Source organism: Carassius gibelio, chromosome A9 (assembly GCF_023724105.1).
Source record: "Carassius gibelio isolate Cgi1373 ecotype wild population from Czech Republic chromosome A9, carGib1.2-hapl.c, whole genome shotgun sequence".
Taxonomy (NCBI): Eukaryota; Metazoa; Chordata; class Actinopteri; order Cypriniformes; family Cyprinidae; genus Carassius; species Carassius gibelio.
The window spans coordinates 15,949,749-15,967,481 of NC_068379.1; the positions used below are offsets into that span (position 1 = coordinate 15,949,749).

The 17,733-nt window shown below is 35.7% G+C and overlaps 1 protein-coding gene across 1 annotated transcript in view; it reads left to right on the forward strand.

The window, feature by feature from the left end:
* LOC128019746 (transmembrane protein 163-like) overlaps positions 1–9,426 on the forward strand; it is a 29,698-nt gene extending 20,272 nt beyond the window's left edge. Inside the window, exons 5-8 of the mRNA XM_052605938.1 lie at positions 1,295–1,391; positions 4,689–4,800; positions 5,764–5,905; positions 6,013–9,426. Of these exons, the coding sequence (XP_052461898.1) occupies positions 1,295–1,391; positions 4,689–4,800; positions 5,764–5,905; positions 6,013–6,073 (412 nt within the window). The 3' untranslated portion in view covers positions 6,074–9,426. The remainder of the gene's footprint in view (positions 1–1,294; positions 1,392–4,688; positions 4,801–5,763; positions 5,906–6,012) is intronic.
* Positions 9,427–17,733: the final 8,307 nt, after the last annotated feature.

A 17,733-nucleotide genomic window follows, 5' to 3' on the forward strand; every position in this document is an offset into this window, starting at 1 on the left:
TCGGAGACCCGGGTTCGAGCACCGCTCGGAGCGAGTCGTTGCTGCTGCTGCTCTCGTTCAGTTTCAGCCTCGGGATCTGATTCTGGATCATAAATATACGCTGAATCTGACTGTTAGCCATGGTTTGTTTTGGATGATGTTTTTTTCCCCTCACGGTAATGTCACAGCTTCCAAACGCTCTCTACGCAAAAGCCTACTCGCGCTCGTGATTCTTTAGCTCCGCCCACACGTCACGCCTCCAGCCGGTCATGTTTTTCCGGGAAAAATCGGTACAGACTATCTTTCTCTTATGAATATAATAAAACTAAAGAGTTGTTGGAGTTATGAAGGATGCAGTACTACTCTATAGGTACTCAAGATTAACAGGATATTGAGTGAAAACGAGCATTTCACCCCCCCTTTAATAAGCACTAATAAACAGCCAATATGTTAATAATAGACATGTTAATAAGCAACTAGTTAGAAGTGTGAATTGGAACCTATACTAAAGTGTTACCAAAAAATATTTCAGACATTTTAAAATATAAGTCAACATTTCACTGTCAGTCCTATTCTTAGTAAAGCTATACATTTGGGATTGTGGTGGAGCATGGTAGAACACAAAATCTTTTCTCTTTCGACTGGTTCCTACCAACATTTAGTGTGACGTGTTTTTAAGTCTGAACATGTTCGATTTATCAGGTTTGCTGAGTGATCTGCCATGTTTCTGGCTTTCACCTTGACTGTCTCAATTCGAGACGTATTATGTTGATAAAGGCCTTGGCTGCTGGTTTCATCCTCAGTCTGTGGGGGCTTGCGAATCTCATTTCTCTGGTCGATGTGTCAGAAAGGGAGATTTATAGTGCAATACTAGAGAGGAATTGCAGGTCTCTGTAGGTGTACCGGTGGCCGCTTGTCATACAGGGAATCTGAACATGTATCGTGGGCAAATTTCATGTTTTTCAGAGTGGATCAGGTTTCTGCAGGTTTCATATGAAAAACAAATAATTTCTTAATCTATCGAGGCCAGTGTTCCCCAGGTGCAATTAAACCATAACATTGTAAAATATTATTACAATTTAAAATGACTCTTATCTATTTGAATATATTTTGAAATGGGATTTACTTGTGTGATGATATAGCTGGATTTTCAGTGTCTTCATTGTCTTCATTGTCAGCTTTTTTATCTTACTGACCCCAATCATTAGAATGATAAAGTAACTTAAATATGAACTCAAAAACATATAAAGCCATCTGAGATTTGATTAAATGGGTTATTTTATCAGCATATGTTTTCTGCATTCTCCATCAACAGAGCATGTGTGATCCTGGGAGTGATTTTCATCTTGTCGTCTATGTGTATCTTGGGGAAGGCGATCCATGATCTGGCCACCAAACTTCTTCCTGAAGTGGTGAGTTCGATGGCAGTGTATCAAATTCATAATTTTAAGGTAACATTTTCTTGCAGTGAATATAATAAATCGTGAATTAGACAAATAGCGATGGAGTTCACAGTCATCTTCACACCATATCAAATGCGTAATTGTTCAATGAAGGACCTATTTCTACCTCATTTGACCCATAAAAATGACTTTAGGTTACCTGACAACCTCTTTCTACTGTATCTATGTATTTCATCTCACAGGTCAGATGTGGATTTTTCCAGCAGTCGCAGCTAACAGCAATGTGTTCAGTCTTTATCCGTTAATTAATCAAAGACTGGTACCACTCTAAAGAGCTGCATGATAATCGTTTCAGAGGTGGTGATTAATGCTATTGCGACTTTACTCTCATCTATTTTACGCCTCTGATAAATCTCTGATACATCCCTACTGTGATATTACTGAACATAATTTTTTATGATCCTTTACCAACAAAATGTAAACTGATATACAGATCTGGAGAGTGAAACATGTAAGGATAGCAGAAACAATGAAAGAGAGAAAAAATGGCTATATATAAACTTATCACCTTTCCACGATAATTAAAGAAAATCTAAATGTAAATCAGTGTTTTCACTTTTTTTTTTTTTTCTGGCTGGGAAATAACAGTTCACACCCTTTTCATATTCCTACACTATAAAATATTAATGAGTGTGAGGAGTCTGGAGTCACACATAAAGGATGCCACTGACAGGAATAATAGGTGTCAGAGATCTGCTATGGTTCATTCCAGCAGCACAGCGGGAGGGTCAAGAATGAGTTTTTATCACTTTCCTCTGCGGTTTATTTGATGAATCTCTAATGTGCAGAAAATTATATTAAATATGTCTATTTTTAGAAGGAAAATGCTGCCAAGATCCTGACTAGTTGTAAATAAAATTTGCAGTGGATTGAGTGACTTGCACCCAAGATTGTTGTTGTTAAGTAAAACTAAAACTATTAAAAATAGTTTCCACCAATTGAAATTAAGCTAAAATATAACAATTTATAAATATTAAATGAAAAACCTAAATTTGAAAAAATATTGCTTTGGCAACTACATGAAAAAAGTTCAACATGCTAAATTTACTTAAACTTAATCTAAGTTAAAAATGACAAAGTGAAATTAAAATTAAAACTGAAAATATAAAAATAAATACTAACTTAAAATATTAATACATGCTATAATAGCATACTAAAATAACAAATCTCTCTCTTTCTCTCTTTCTATATATATATATATATATATATATATATATATATATATATATATATATATATATATATATATATATATATATATATATATATATATATATATATATATTTATTTATTTAAGTTTATTTGGATAGGGATATAGTAAATATATATATAATATATATATAATATATATTTATGGGATGCAACAATGCAGTTAGTCCACGGTTCAATACATACTGTTTTTTTCCCCCAGTTTGGTTCAGTTCTGATGAATTGCCATTGGAGTGTTTTGTTCATGTTTTTTTTTTTTTTTTTTTTGCAATTAAAAATGGGATTTTTTAAAATAAATGAACAATAAAAAACTAATTTTACACTTCTGTACACTGGAGAAGGACATGGATTATTATATATCTACTTAAAATGTATTTTAAGAGAAGTATTATTTTTCCTACTTTTATCCAAAATAGGATGGATGGGCCATTACGGAGAGTTATAAACTCATGCAATGTATGTTTTATTTATACTGGAAGCTGGAGGGTGCCCTCGGACAAAAACTCCAGATCTGCATCACCACAGAGTATGAGCATCACAGAAGTAATAGAACCTACCTAACCCTAACCCTCACAGGAAACTTGTGCATTTCTACTTTCTCAAAAAAAAAAAAAAAAAAAAAAAAATTAATAATAATAATTCTGTATGATTTTACTGTGAAGTATTTTGAAAAATGGGGACATGAGTTATGTCCTCATAAGTAACCCTCTACTTGTAATACCTGTGTCATGCCCAAGTCATTATACAGAGTTGTGTCCTGATATGTCACAAAAACAAAAGCTCACACACACACACACACACACACAGAGAGAGTGAGAGAGAGAGAGAGACAGAGAGAGAGAAATAAAAAAAACAAGTTCATTCAAGCCTTTTTCAGCCCTTAAGTGCTAATGAAACATCACTTTAATGATGGAATTCTGCTGGCCGTAAGACATCTGTTCTGTCAGCAATCTACTGTTGCATTAGGATGGATGATTTAGAAGTGAGCTCCCACCTTCTTTAATGTGCTCTTTTTTTTTCATTTTGTCGGCCTGCAGTTCCACATTCATTAGACCTGGACTCTTCATGTCAGCACCCATCACTCTGAATCTCTAAGGTGGCCTTACTGAAAACTGTGTGGTCCAATTAATCCAAACTGTCAGTCTTAACTAGCCAGTCTACAGCTTACAAGATGAAAGTCTGAATTGAAACACATTCTTTGACTCTCAGCTGTTCCTCAGAGATGAGGATCTCTGAACAAACTGTCTTGTTAGAAATGTAGTAGAAGTGCTTCTGGATGTTGTGTGGGTGGAAAGCAGACATTCTTAGTTTGGAGAGAAAAGAGAAAAGCAAGAGAAGCAAAACCAGCTGTAGTTCATCTACGATGCACCTGAAAATGTCCTCATAAACTAGTCGTTTATGCATTTTTATTATATGTAAAAGCTATTTATGTACCTCTTGTTTTTCCTTTTTTTGGTGCTTTGTTTGGAGATCTGCTTTCATTTGTCTTCGTCTTGTCATGGCTTTTTATTGTGAATCTTTGTGATAAAGCTTTTGTGATCAGTTTCATTGACCATGCATGTTTACATATTTTCAGATAAATGTCCATATTCTGATACACACGTGTTCATTTTCCACAGCTATTAGAATAGTTCTGTTAACTTGTTATTTGTGTTTGTGTACTTACGAGAAGCCATGATGTTTGTGTGAGTCTTCATATCTAGTCTTTGTATATAATCTAGTCTAATCTTCTTATCATGCTTATTCGATTACTTTTTAAATATTAAGTTGGCTACTTTTCACTTGTGCTTAAAATGAACTGCACTTCATTTGTATTGCCTCAAGAGCCGACTAGACATAACTGAAAGACCCACTGATATTGCTTTACATTTATCCCTCTGTTACTTTCACAGGCCTTTAAGGTTTTGGCTTTAATGTCTCCATGATGGTATTGCCTGTACCCACCTCCCAATTCATGATTCAACCATATGGACCCTGCTTCATTTCTACTGTGAGCAGTTCTTCTTTCTGTCTGTAACTGTCTGTCTCTCTGCCAGGACGACTTCCTGTTCAGCGTTTCTATCGTCAGTGGCATCATGTGTACCATTCTTGCTGTTGCCAAGTTCATGCTGGGAAGGATTTTGACCAGCAGGGCCCTAATCACTGATGGTATGACACACACACACACATCATTAGCACATACCATGTTACTGTTTTCGATTAAGTTTATATTATTAGCTCACAACATCATGGTGCCACATGCCTCTGTGATTTTGAATATATGAATTGAATATAATATTTTTTACAGTCGCAAGGACCAATTTCTCACTTCTTTGGTCATTTTTTCAACGCGAGCACAACAGTGGATCATTTTTTATAAAATATGCATTCACTGACTAAATCTGTTAAATTACATGAAATATTTTCTCATTTAGACACAAGCATCACCAAAGGTCTATGTGGTCATTTTGCATTTAATTGCAATTCAATTTGTTAAATTTCTACAGCAATACCATTTTGAAATGTATTCTGAATCTAAAAAAATAAAAATAAATGAAATCCTGTTTTTTGAGTGACAATTGAGTGAATGAACAGTGCTCTCTTCCACACTCAATACCCGTGGCTGAAGAGCCCTTGAGCAGCCCACAATTGCTTCCTGGGTGCTGGGAAAAATAGCTGCCCACTGCTCCGGGTGTGTGTTCATGTTGTGTGTGTGTGTGTGTTCCCTACTCACTGCTGTGTGTGTGTGCACTTGGATGGGTTAAATGCAGAGCACCAATTCCGAGTATGGGTTACCATGCTTGGCAAATGTCACGACTTTCACTTTCACTATTTTCATTGTGTGATGAGTCTTAAAAAAGAAAGAAATAAACGTTTAAAAAACGTTTTTAAAAAATCATATTGTAATATTTTGAATGACCTTTTATTTTTATATTTCCAGTTTTCATTTTAATTTTGGTTATTTCAATTTTCTTATGCTATATTGTTTCTATTTAGTTTTCATTATTTTCTTATTTCATTTGATTTTAGTTATAGTAATTTTATACATAAGTTATTTGCCAAGGCAACATTTCTGTTATTTATAATAACACATTAAATGTAACTGCTTTGTTTATTTATTTTTTTCTGAAGGCTTTAATTCTATGGTTGGAGGCGTCATGGGGTTTTCCATCCTCATCAGTGCTGAGGTGTTTAGAAATCATCCCACCATCTGGTACCTGGACGGAACCACTGGGGTCCTGATTGGACTCATCATTCTAGCTTATGGGGTCAAGTAAGTGCATTCACTGAGAATATACTGATGCTTTCTCAAAAAGACATTAGTCATTTGCACTAAAATGTCTCTGATGTGAATCTTTCCATTCTTCATTTGTCCTGCAGGCTGTTGATCGACATGGTACCACGAGTAAGACAAACTCGAAACTATGAGCGCTTTGAATAATGCTGGTTTAGAAGAACAAAAAAGGCATCATATGGATCCAGTTATCCCTCTTAGCTCCTGCTGCTCTCTCGACTCAAATGATACCCAAATACATCCAGGAATGATGTCTGCTGGCAGCCAGTTCAGCATCATGTATTGTAGAATCCCCACTCCGACCAGATCCTGATGTCCTCTTTCACTCAGCACAACATTTAACAGAAGGAAGGAGGAAGAAGAATGAGCTGGTCAGTGGATCGGTGTCATTCCTGGCACTCAAGATATCATCTTGGATGGAGTCACTGGTTTTAAGCAGAGATCAGCATTTACTGGTCACATCCATGAAATTCTACAATGCCACATTTTATGTTTTTTTTTTTCGTTCTTTCTCTTAAATTATGGAGGAAAACATGAATTTATACTATATTATTATACTCTGTTTAATGAAAAATCACGTGAATGTGTATTTGAAACCACATGCCTATAATTCGTTTAGGTCAGTTTTAGAGATCATCCTTCTGTTACATCATGTCATCCCACCTGTTGTCCTCCAAAATGATTTAATTATACTGTATGTTTATATTTTAGAGTATAATAGAGCTAGAGACCAGCAGTGTAGACGTAACACTCGTTTCAGTAAAGAAAGCACACAGAAATGTACTGTATTAGGCACAATTACACTAAAGGTTAAAGACCACAGTTCAGGGTCAGTAAGATAATTATGAAATATCCATATTGAAAAATAGCTTCAGAATTGACAGAAATGGCCCATAATCCATTAGTAATCTTTTCATACACGTTGAGATCTTATGAATCAATAGTCAAAATGACTAATCAGCACAAACCCCCTCAAAATTATAGATGTAAGGGTTCTTGAAAGGTTATAGCTTCCTGATGTTGAACCATTTCTAGCACCACAACCAGGAAAAAGACACAAACTGAATTACAGAAAAATTCCTGAGTCCTTTACTACTTGTCTTTTTTGCTTGATCTGCATACTTTGCAATTCAATGCAAAATATCTCAATTAATGTTTTTGCAGCACTGTTGTATTTATTTTAAGCAATCAATTAATCTGACCTTTGCCGTGCGATGATCCACTGTGTTTTGCCCGTGATTTCTGTGGCATGCATTGCTTTGCTGTTTGCCACTTGCTAATGAATTTATCAGATATTCTTTTCGTGCCAAGACTGAATGAGATTAGAATGGCCTGAAGTATCGTCTGACGTAGAAATGATTGATTTGGGCTCCAGCAGACAGAATGAATTATTGTTGTATTATGGAGGGTCTGTGAGGCAGGGCAGCTTATTCCACAATAAAGAGCGAATCGTTGGAAAAACAAAGCACATTTTAGTTTCATACGATACTGTAACAAAACTAATCTATAATATAATGAGTTTTTCACCTTTCATTTGTTTCTCCACGGAGACATTAATCCAAATCTTTTTAATTTTTGACCTACAAATCTACACTGCTGTTCAAAAGCTTTGGGGTCAGTAAGATTTTGTGTGAGTGTTTAAAATAACAATAACAATAATAAAAAACAAAACAAAAACATAAAAGTACTTTTATTTAGATGCACTAATTTGATCAAAATAACAAAAGTTGTTATTATTTTTATTTTTTTTGTAAATGCTTTTCTTTTGAACTTTCTATTCATCAAAGGGTCCTGGAAAATGAATGACAGTTTTCACAAAAATATTAAGCAGAAAAACTTTTCAACACTGAAAATAGTAATAATAATACTACTACTAATAATAATAATAAATGTTAGAATGTCAGTATATTAGAGTGATTTCTGAAGGATCATGTGACACTGAAGACTGGAGTAATGATGTTGAAAATTCAGCGTAATGTTTAAATAGAAAACAGTTATTTTAAATGGTAATAATAATTTACAGTATTACAGTTTTTACTGCATTTGTGATCAAATATATTCAGCCTAAATTTAAAAACATTAAAAATTCTTACCCACCCCAACCTTGTGAATAGTAGTGTATTTTAAATTCCTTTTATCCATATGTGTAAAATAAAAACGCGTATTAATTTGAATTAACATGAATTATTAATTAACACATTTTACACGACTCCCGAAGCACAGAGATATGTTTTTAAATGTAATGCTTTCTTACAAAATGCAGTTTGTCACTGACAATTCCAAGTACACCAACTATCATTCTCACAGGTTTTTTCTTATTTGTATTAATTATTTTATTTTTTATAGTCTCAAATAATTAGGATATAAATGTAACTGAATGTAAAAGACTGTGATAAGTTCACAGCTCAGCTGCTGCACACCTACTGATGTACAGGGGCGCCGTAACGGGGGTGTTGGGGGGGTTAGGATGAATCCAAGGGGCCCACGAGGGAGAGGGGGTCCAGAAACCACAGTGGCGCTCCTGCTGATGCATGCATCTCCCCGATATTACCAGACAATCACGAGTCAAACAATAACAGCAGCACAGACTCCCAAAGCCTTTTGTCTACTGCTCAATGTGATCTCATCTGAAGAGGGAAACTTTAAAGCAGAACATTTCATATTTATGATCCTTCAATAATCATAACAATGTTGTTTTTATTTATTACTGATTTGTGCTCAGGTGATGCCATTGGAGTGTTTGTGTCACAATAAAATAGCATCATTTCATGTACGTATCAGTGCATTATAACCTGAATATTTTTTTCAAATTCAGTGTTCCATAATCCTATATAAACTGTACTGACTAGACTGTATATGTATAGACTGCCCACGGTAACTGATATTTCAATGTGCCGAATTAATGCTGTATTATTTTTTACAAAATCTGGTATTGAGTACTTGTATTATTCAGATGTCAGGTCACAACTGCCAGACAGGCAGGTTGTTTGTTATGAGTCAGTTGCTTTATTCATTCCTTTTCATCAGGTATATTGTGCTAGTTTTGTAAATCTAAGCATGTGTTAGACTGTAATGTACCACCAGCTGACACATAGGAGAACAGCACTGTCTGTTCATAGACTTCAGTGACTGTAGTTGCTTGTCCAAACAATGGGTGAAATTGTTACATGTGCTTAGTTGAGGTTGTGACGATTGTAAAAATCAGTCTATTCCAAAGACAAGCTGACAGCTGGAACCTGTTTTAGTTAGCTCAGGCTTGAAGTCTGTACTTATGGTGTAGTTTAGTCTTAAGCAATACTCACTGCTAGGCTTTGCATGAAAAAACCACCACATATCTACAAAACGCTGCACAAACACTGTTACACAAGCACACGCATGCACAAGCAAATGCACAGGCAACACATTTCTAATGTCTGGCACATAGACGAGGTTCTGAATGTACATTCATTTCAATAGTGATACTGATCTTTATTTCTGTAGAACATGTGAAATATGGCTTGTAGGAAAAATAAAATCTCATAATTTTGAATTGTGTACTGTGCTACTTACTGTTTAGTAGGTCTACTATTTATCAGTTTGACATATTTGTTGTAACATTATTGTTACAGTAACAGCTGTACAGTCTTAATGTAAATGAATTTCCGAGAAGCCCTGGTGAATATCAACAGAAACTAAATCTACCTTAGCAAAAATACACTTAAGTAAAATGTGTGACAACTTGACCCGTCCCATTTCAACAACAGAATCAGTGCTTTTATAACTTCAGTTTCGATTTATTTCTGAAGGAGGTGTTCTGCACATTTTATTTATGTCCACTAGATGGCGAGCTGTTAACAGATAGTTACATACAGTACACTGATAATACAACAGGACACAGCAGAACCAGCCCGAAATGTATTTAAATAGGTTAATAATTACAAATAGGTTATTGTACTATTTTATTGTAATTAAGGGCTTTTTGTGGTGATTTTATGTTCAATAAGCATACTTTTTGAAAGTTTTTAGATGCAGGTTGGCGGAAAAGTGAATGTGTGTAATACTTCATACGACCAGTAGGAGGCAGAAAATAGATATGATTTGTTTCTCACATGTGAGCTGTTCAGGAAAACATTAGCAACACCATGGTGTTTTGGTACCTATTTGATGGTGAAGATAATCTCAGAGTCAGACATGTTTTAAAATACATCTAACGATGATTTACAGTAAGATCTGTTGTCAGTCACATAAGTATAAGTACATCATTTTCTATACATCATCAGATTCACTATAATTTAAGTCTTATCTAATAAACACAACTTGTGAAAACTACCATCTGTGACTTGGCTTACAGAGCACTTTCACGAGAAACTCTGACTGCAAGACACAGGAGTCAGACTGTGCTGAACGAACAGATTTCACACTTAATGGAGGAAAAGAGTCAAACTCAAGCTTGGAGTCATGGTGACAGACAGACCAAAACAGCCGAAAGGCAACTGGAAGTGGGGTTCAGAGGGGAGTCGAGCTTTCAAATGTTGCCCCAAAGCCGGAGGGAATGGCTGGAATCTCCTGATCCATTCCACCCCCACAAGACCCGCCTCAAGTATAAATCCCAGACTGACATGTTTGAAATGACATTTACAGCTGTTCAGTGTTGTTTTTGGACTCTGAGTCTATATGTAAAATGGACATATCCAGATTCCATCAGATTCCATGAATGAATGCAAACCAGAAAGAAAGAAGGTCTCTTACGTACAGCATGCTTTTGAATCTGACTAATGAAAAGGTGATTCACATTTCTCATTTCAGCATGTTCCCAGTCTGGTCAGGCTGCTCCAGTAACTCAGAGCATGTTCGATACTCTCCTCGCCTCCGAGGTGTATGAACCTTAAAGCAGGGGTGAAGCTTTGTTCACTGAATGGAGCAGCATTCCAGAGGTGATGTGAGCATACCACAATACAAGATCATATGAGCTACAGCTCACAGCTGCAGATCTTAATATCCTCGACCTTGCTTTGGCCTCCATGGCCAAGGACCAACAGAGTATTAACTTCTAAATGCAGGGTCTTGTATGAAATACAACTGTGTTTCATTCTCAATTGTATTCATTCTTACTGTATTACATTAATCTGTTTTATGCCAGTGTGTCAATCAATCCATGACATTCTATTATTCCATGATAATCTAAAATAAAGGGATAAATACTGACAGTTCTTGTGTTTTGAGTACTCAAGTGATATACCTTTACTGCATGTGGCAATGTTTTTATTAAAATATTTGTATTTTTTATTTTGTTTTTATTTCAGTTATATTATATTGGCCAAATGCCAAGCCAACATTTTCATTTCATTATTTTAAGTTAAAAATTTTCATCACATTTTTGTGTGTGTGTGTGTATATATATATATATATATATATATATATATATATATATATATATATATATATGTGTGTGTGTGTGTGTGTGTGTGTGTGTGTGTGTGTGTGTGTGTGTGTGTGTGTGTGTGTGTAGGCCTATAATTTCACCTTTTTAAGCATTTTTTAACCATAAACCTATTTAAATGACAAAAAAAAAAAATTATTAAGGTTTTTTTTACTCTTTAGTTTACACTGACACACTGGGAAAAACTTTGTAAATATTTTGTGGTTATTAAAACATTGTGTAAAAATCTACTGAAATCTTTATACATATGAATAAATATATACATTAAAAAAACATGCCTTCTTTTTATTTGGACATTTTGAGAGAAGTTCAAGAATTAATTCAAAATGAAAACTTAATAGGTCTGTTTTATCAGTTGTGGCTAATAAATTCATTATCTTTTTTACATAGTCACTTGTTTGGACAAACACTCATCCTTTATTAATTTTAAATGTATTTTTTTTTTTTATCATGATAAAAGGTCTTCACAACTTCTTTTGTTTTGCAACTGTAATTTGATATTCAGTAAGCATTCATGTTTATGTTTTAGCGCAGTGACTAAGATCAGTTCATGCTTTAGTAAGTGCTGAGTCTTTGTGGCCACTTGCCCTCTAGTGAGGTGTTCTTTGTCAAAAGTAGGTCAAGTCGTCCATCTTATTTAACCAAACAATCAAACAATGATAAAAAATAATGCATCATGGGACTACACCACAGATGGAAGACAGGACCGTATCTAATCAAAGTCCTGCAGGGTCAAGCTAATGGAAACTGGTGTTGTGCTGTACTAAATGTATACATATTAATGTTTACAGTGGTCCAGACACATGAACAAACACAGAAATGTTTTTAACACCCATCAGTGACACTGATTGATTGAGACCTCAGGATGTGGGGGGTGGGGGGGGCAGCTGTTGCCATGACAACAGCCATAAGCTTGGCGTATGGAGGGGGAGGGAGAAAGCAGGCATCTAATAAATGCCAATGAGTGGTGGATGGAGACATCTATAATGTTGGCAGATGGACTCAATTTAAACAGGGAACATTCACAGATATGAACCCGAGAAATTATTTAACTGGCAGATAATAAAAGCTTTTCTGCTGAAGTACCAGTAGCTATATTTTGAGAACTGTTCGGCTTTACTGTCAGAAAAATGGTCCTGGATGCAGAGGAAGACACAAGCGATGCTGAAAAGAAAATAAATATTACTGGCAGATATTTAAAACTTTTCTGCTGAAGTATTTTGAGAAATGTTTGAGAGGTTTCTGTTCAGCTTTAATGTAAAATAAAAGCACCTGAAGCAAGTGAGGGAAAAACACACATTCAGACAGCATCTGAATATAATGTACATACTTACATACAAAAAACAGTATTTGAGTAGTATGTCCAAATTTTAAAGCATTCATAAACCAGGTGCCAAAAAGTACCCAGATGATACTACTATTGATGAGTTTCTGAAGTGCGTATGCAATGGATAATTTAATATCTCATAAGGCCAGGGGGTTTGTGAATGGTAGTTAAACAACACAACTGATGCTGTATAGGTCACATGACAATGACGAACGTAGTCCTTCTGAATTACTTTCATAATGCACAAAATCATATTATATCATAGCATACATTTTTAATGACCGTGAAGTAAATACTTTTTTTTTAAACAATATTTTAATGAGTGAGTCATTTAAGATTATACAAGTAAAATACTGAATCATTCACAAAAACAATTCGTTCAAGAACACTGATAATCCTGCCACTCCTCAAGTGTGATCGGTTAGCTGACCAAAAAGTGACAGTGATGAGTGCTGCATTTCAGCCAAGTTTAAAGTTTAAAGCATTTCAAGTTTAAAATTCTTCAACTCCAGGCGCCGAGAAGAATAATACCTAGCGCTCAGTGAAATAAATGCTCAGCACCTCACCACACTACTGGCTACCACTGAAAACAATTGAAAAAAATAATGTATAAATAAATTCAAAAAAAATAAATAAAACACTTTGGTGGACAAACAACTATCAATACTTCAAGACTCATAAAACCATACTATCAAGACTCATAATCAGCACGTCTAATATTGTAGTTGCTCTTGTCAAGTGATAATGCTTAATTGTATTACTTACAAAGTTGTTCCATGTTTCCATGTTTTAGAATAAAATTCCAACATGGTCAAATTAAAACAGAATTTGGTTGATGGAGCAGTGCCATGAAATTATATAGATAAAGGCACAAGAAGTGGTGTGGGGAAATGTCATGAAGGAAAAGGATTACAGATCTGGCCTTACGTACACCTCTGGGGATGTTAATGTGTAAACTTCATCATTAAGTAAATGTTACACCAGCGACATTGTCAAGCACGTCAGTCTAACCTAGAAAACAATTAAAAGAAAGTGGAAGTGGAATGCAATAATGCTTTCTATGTGAATGGCTGATAGAGTATGTGTAGCTATTGGTTGCAAAGCACTGTTTACAAACAAAATAAAATGGAATGAAGGCACAGAGATTTGAGTAATTAAATGATTGGCAAACACCCAAAAGATTCCAGTCTGACTTTACTGGCCGAATTCCTTTGTACAGAAAACAGGTGTGGTGAGTCTGGATTATACGCAATAAATACACACACTTTTGTGTGTTACGACATGCCATTGAAATTACTGCGTCAATGGTGCAACGAACAGATAATTGACTATAGAGGCTGTCCAAACTTACTCCTATTCAAGACAAACCAGTTGATACAATCCTACCAGGACTGAAACATGCTTTCTGTTCAGTTTAGCCATGAGAATGTATGTTACTGTGAGTTTGTGTGCAAGCTAACAAGAACTGCAATGGAAAAAAAAATACAAAGAGGTCAAAAATAGTTTATCTGTTCTGCTGGGGATTTATAGAACAGCTTGTATGGATTTATCACTTAGTATGTCTTCTTGTCTTTAATCTTTTCCATCTCTTTCAAAATATTTTTAGCTTCAACGTGCCATTTTGGGATTATCGGATTTATCAGTTATACTTATCTGTAAATATACCAGCTATTTTTGGATAGACAACAGGTTGAGATAAATCAGGCATTATCATCCAGTCCTCCTTTAGAAAGGTTTACAGTAAAGAGGAGCTGTGGGGTTAATGTTATTATGGTTGGATCTCCTGCTGTAACATGATCTCATAAACCACATTCATACAAATCCCTATGTTTTATGTAAATCTGACAACATTTAATATAAATATTATATATGTGAAAAAAAGTTAAACTGTTAACCTAATTTTAATAGTGGTAAATTATATTTAAAACAACTGTAAACTAAAATTTAGCCAGCTATTTAATAAGCTGTATTCTGATTTAAAAGGGCAAATCTTTTCAGAAACCATACATCATGAATCACAGTAGTGCACTTAGTTACTGTTTTCTACATTAGATGAAATGCCAGCTGTGTGCCTTTCAGGTTTGTTTGTCAAATGTAAACAACACATGTGTTCATGAAAGTCAAGCTCTTATTGTTGCTACACCCTGTCATTGAGAAACACCCAGTGGTTTGTTCAGACTGGATAATGTTTGACTCAGAACACAAACATTGCAGGAGCAAGCTAAGACTTGTCCGAGTGCTCTCACAATTTCACTGCAATGACGTGAATCTATTTTACAAATAGTATTTACATGTTACATGGTCAAAATATGCAACATTCTCTGATTTGCATTTGAAGCATTTTTATTTAATTGAGAACATTTAGCCCATTGCAAGCCAAAATAAAGAAAAAGCTAATTAACCAAGCAGCCCAGAAGACATGCAGTCAAAGCTTGTCTGGATTTATGTTCTCCAGCTGGGGACCCCTCAGGACCACCTCTGACCCTCTGGTCCCACAAAGACCACTGAGTCTCAGTGAGGCTGTCTGTGTGTGGGAATTGTTTCCTGAGAGGGAGTGGATGAAAAAAAAGAAGAACAAAGAGAAGAACAAAGAACTTTTTGTTGTAATTCCTAAAACCACCCATCATTTAATCGAATGCAGCAAGATGCTTTTTCTCTGATGTCTAATGTGTTTTTTCTTTTTCTTTTTCTTTTTTTTCTTTTTCAGGGATATTGGTGTACATTTAAGATTAGGGAGAGTGTTTCCTGACTTTTCCAAGCTTAGTCACTATTACAAGCCCCCCCACCCCCCCACCCCAAATTTAATAAGGACTGAAATATTACATAACTCTTCAATTCCTTAAGTTGCATTGCATTGAACTGGCAGAATCTCCAACCTTCCTGATCACTTCCACCCCCACCATGTCCCAGCTTACATCAGGGTGAAGTTGTTCTTTTATTACTGACTAATAGTGTCTCAGCCATGAATCAACCTTTGTACAAGGAGTCTCTCTCTCTTTCCGTCTACTTTTCACTCTTGCTGTTTTTGTGGTTGTGCAAAGAAAGGCCATTCTACCTTTTCAGAAGGAACAATGAATGGCTCAGTCCTTTCCTTCATGAGAAATGTTTGCCAGCAGTCAACAGCTTTAGATTTGTATTTATTTGATTCTGGATAAATGCCTTTCAATCCTTTGATTCAATCAGAATGTTCTGTTTAGCTTAACTCACTAATATGTCCAACCAAGTTGTTTACACTTAGAAATATACTTCACTAAATGTTAGCAAGTTCTTTCACCAGTTCATTCACCATAATATTCATCAACCAATACCTAGAACACTGTCTAAGACTTGATGGTTGCTCTGTCAATTCTTCGTCATCAGTTAGGAACCTAGGTGTGCTACTTGATAGCAATCTTTCCTTAGAAAGCCACGTTTCTAGCATTTGTAAAACTGCATTTTTCCATCTCAAAAATATATCTAAATTACGGCCTATGCTCTCAATGTCAAATGCAGAAATGTTAATCCATGCATTTATGACTTCAAGGTTAGACTATTGTAATGCTTTATTGGGTGGTTGTTCTGCAAGCTTGGTAAACAAACTACAGCTATTCCAAAATGCAGCAGCAAGAGTTCTTACTAGAACCAGGAAGTATGACCATATTAGCCCGGTCCTGTCCACACTGCACTGGCTCCCTATCAAACATCGTATAGATTTTAAAATATTGCTTATTACTTATAAAGCCCTGAATGGTTTAGCACCTCAGTATTTGAATGAGCTCCTTTTACATTATACTCCTCTACGTCCGCTACGTTCTCAAAACTCAGGCAATTTGATAATACCTAGAATATCAAAATCAACTGCGGGCGGCAGATCCTTTTCCTATTTGGCGCCTAAACTCTGGAATAACCTACCTAACATTGTTCGGGAGGCAGACACACTCTTGCAGTTTAAATCTAGATTAAAGACCCATCTCTTTAACCTGGCATACACATAACATACTAATATGCTTTTAATATCCAAATCCGTTAAAGGATTTTTAGGCTGCATTAATTAGGTAAACCGGAACCGGAAACACTTCACATAACACCGTACTTTCTACATCATTCGAAGAATGGCATCTACGCTAATATTTGTCTGTTTCTCTCTTGTTCCGAGGTCACCGTGGCCACGAGATCCAGTCTGTGTCCAGATCAGAGGGTCACTTCAGTCACCCGGATCCAGTACGTATCCAGACCAGATGGTGGATCAGCACCTAGAAAGGACCTCTACTGCCCTGAAAGACAGCGGAGACCAGGACAACTAGAGCCCCAGATACAGATCCCCTGTAAAGACCTAGTCTCAGACGACCACCGGGACAAGACCACAGGAAACAGATGATTCTTCTGCACAATCTGACTTTGCTGCAGCCTGGAATTGAACTACTGGTTTTCGTCTGGTCAGAGGAGAACTGACCCCCCAACTGAGCCTGGTTTCTCCCAAGGTTTTTTTCGTCATTCTGTCACCGATGGAGTTTCGGTTCCTTGCCGCTGTCGCCTCTGGCTTGCTTAGTTGGGGTCACTTCATCTACAGCGATATCATTGACTTGATTGCAAGTAAAAACAAACACTATTTCCACTGAACAGAGATGACATCACTGAATTCAATGATGAACTGCCTTTAACTATCATTTTGCATTATTGAGACACTGTTTTCCAAATGAATGTTGTTCAGTGCTTTGACGCAATGTATTTTGTTTAAAGCACTATATAAATAAAGGTGATTGATTGATTGATATTAGGTTTATTGGATTTTTTTTAAAAATATTTTCTATCTGAATAGATACCCTGTTAACCAATAGTAAGTTTTGAATCAATTGCACAATGTCGAAATCTTTAAAGTACACAGATTAGTCACAATACCTGCATCAGCAATGATCCACCGACTCATGCTATTGATTTAGCAATGCTAGCAGCCTAACGCTCTCACTATTTTACACAGAATATGCTAAATAAACTTCAGAGTCATCAAAAAGTGTGGATGAATGGTCAGCATTTGACTAATGGCATTTAAGATGCCAAATGAATCACATTCCCATACACAAT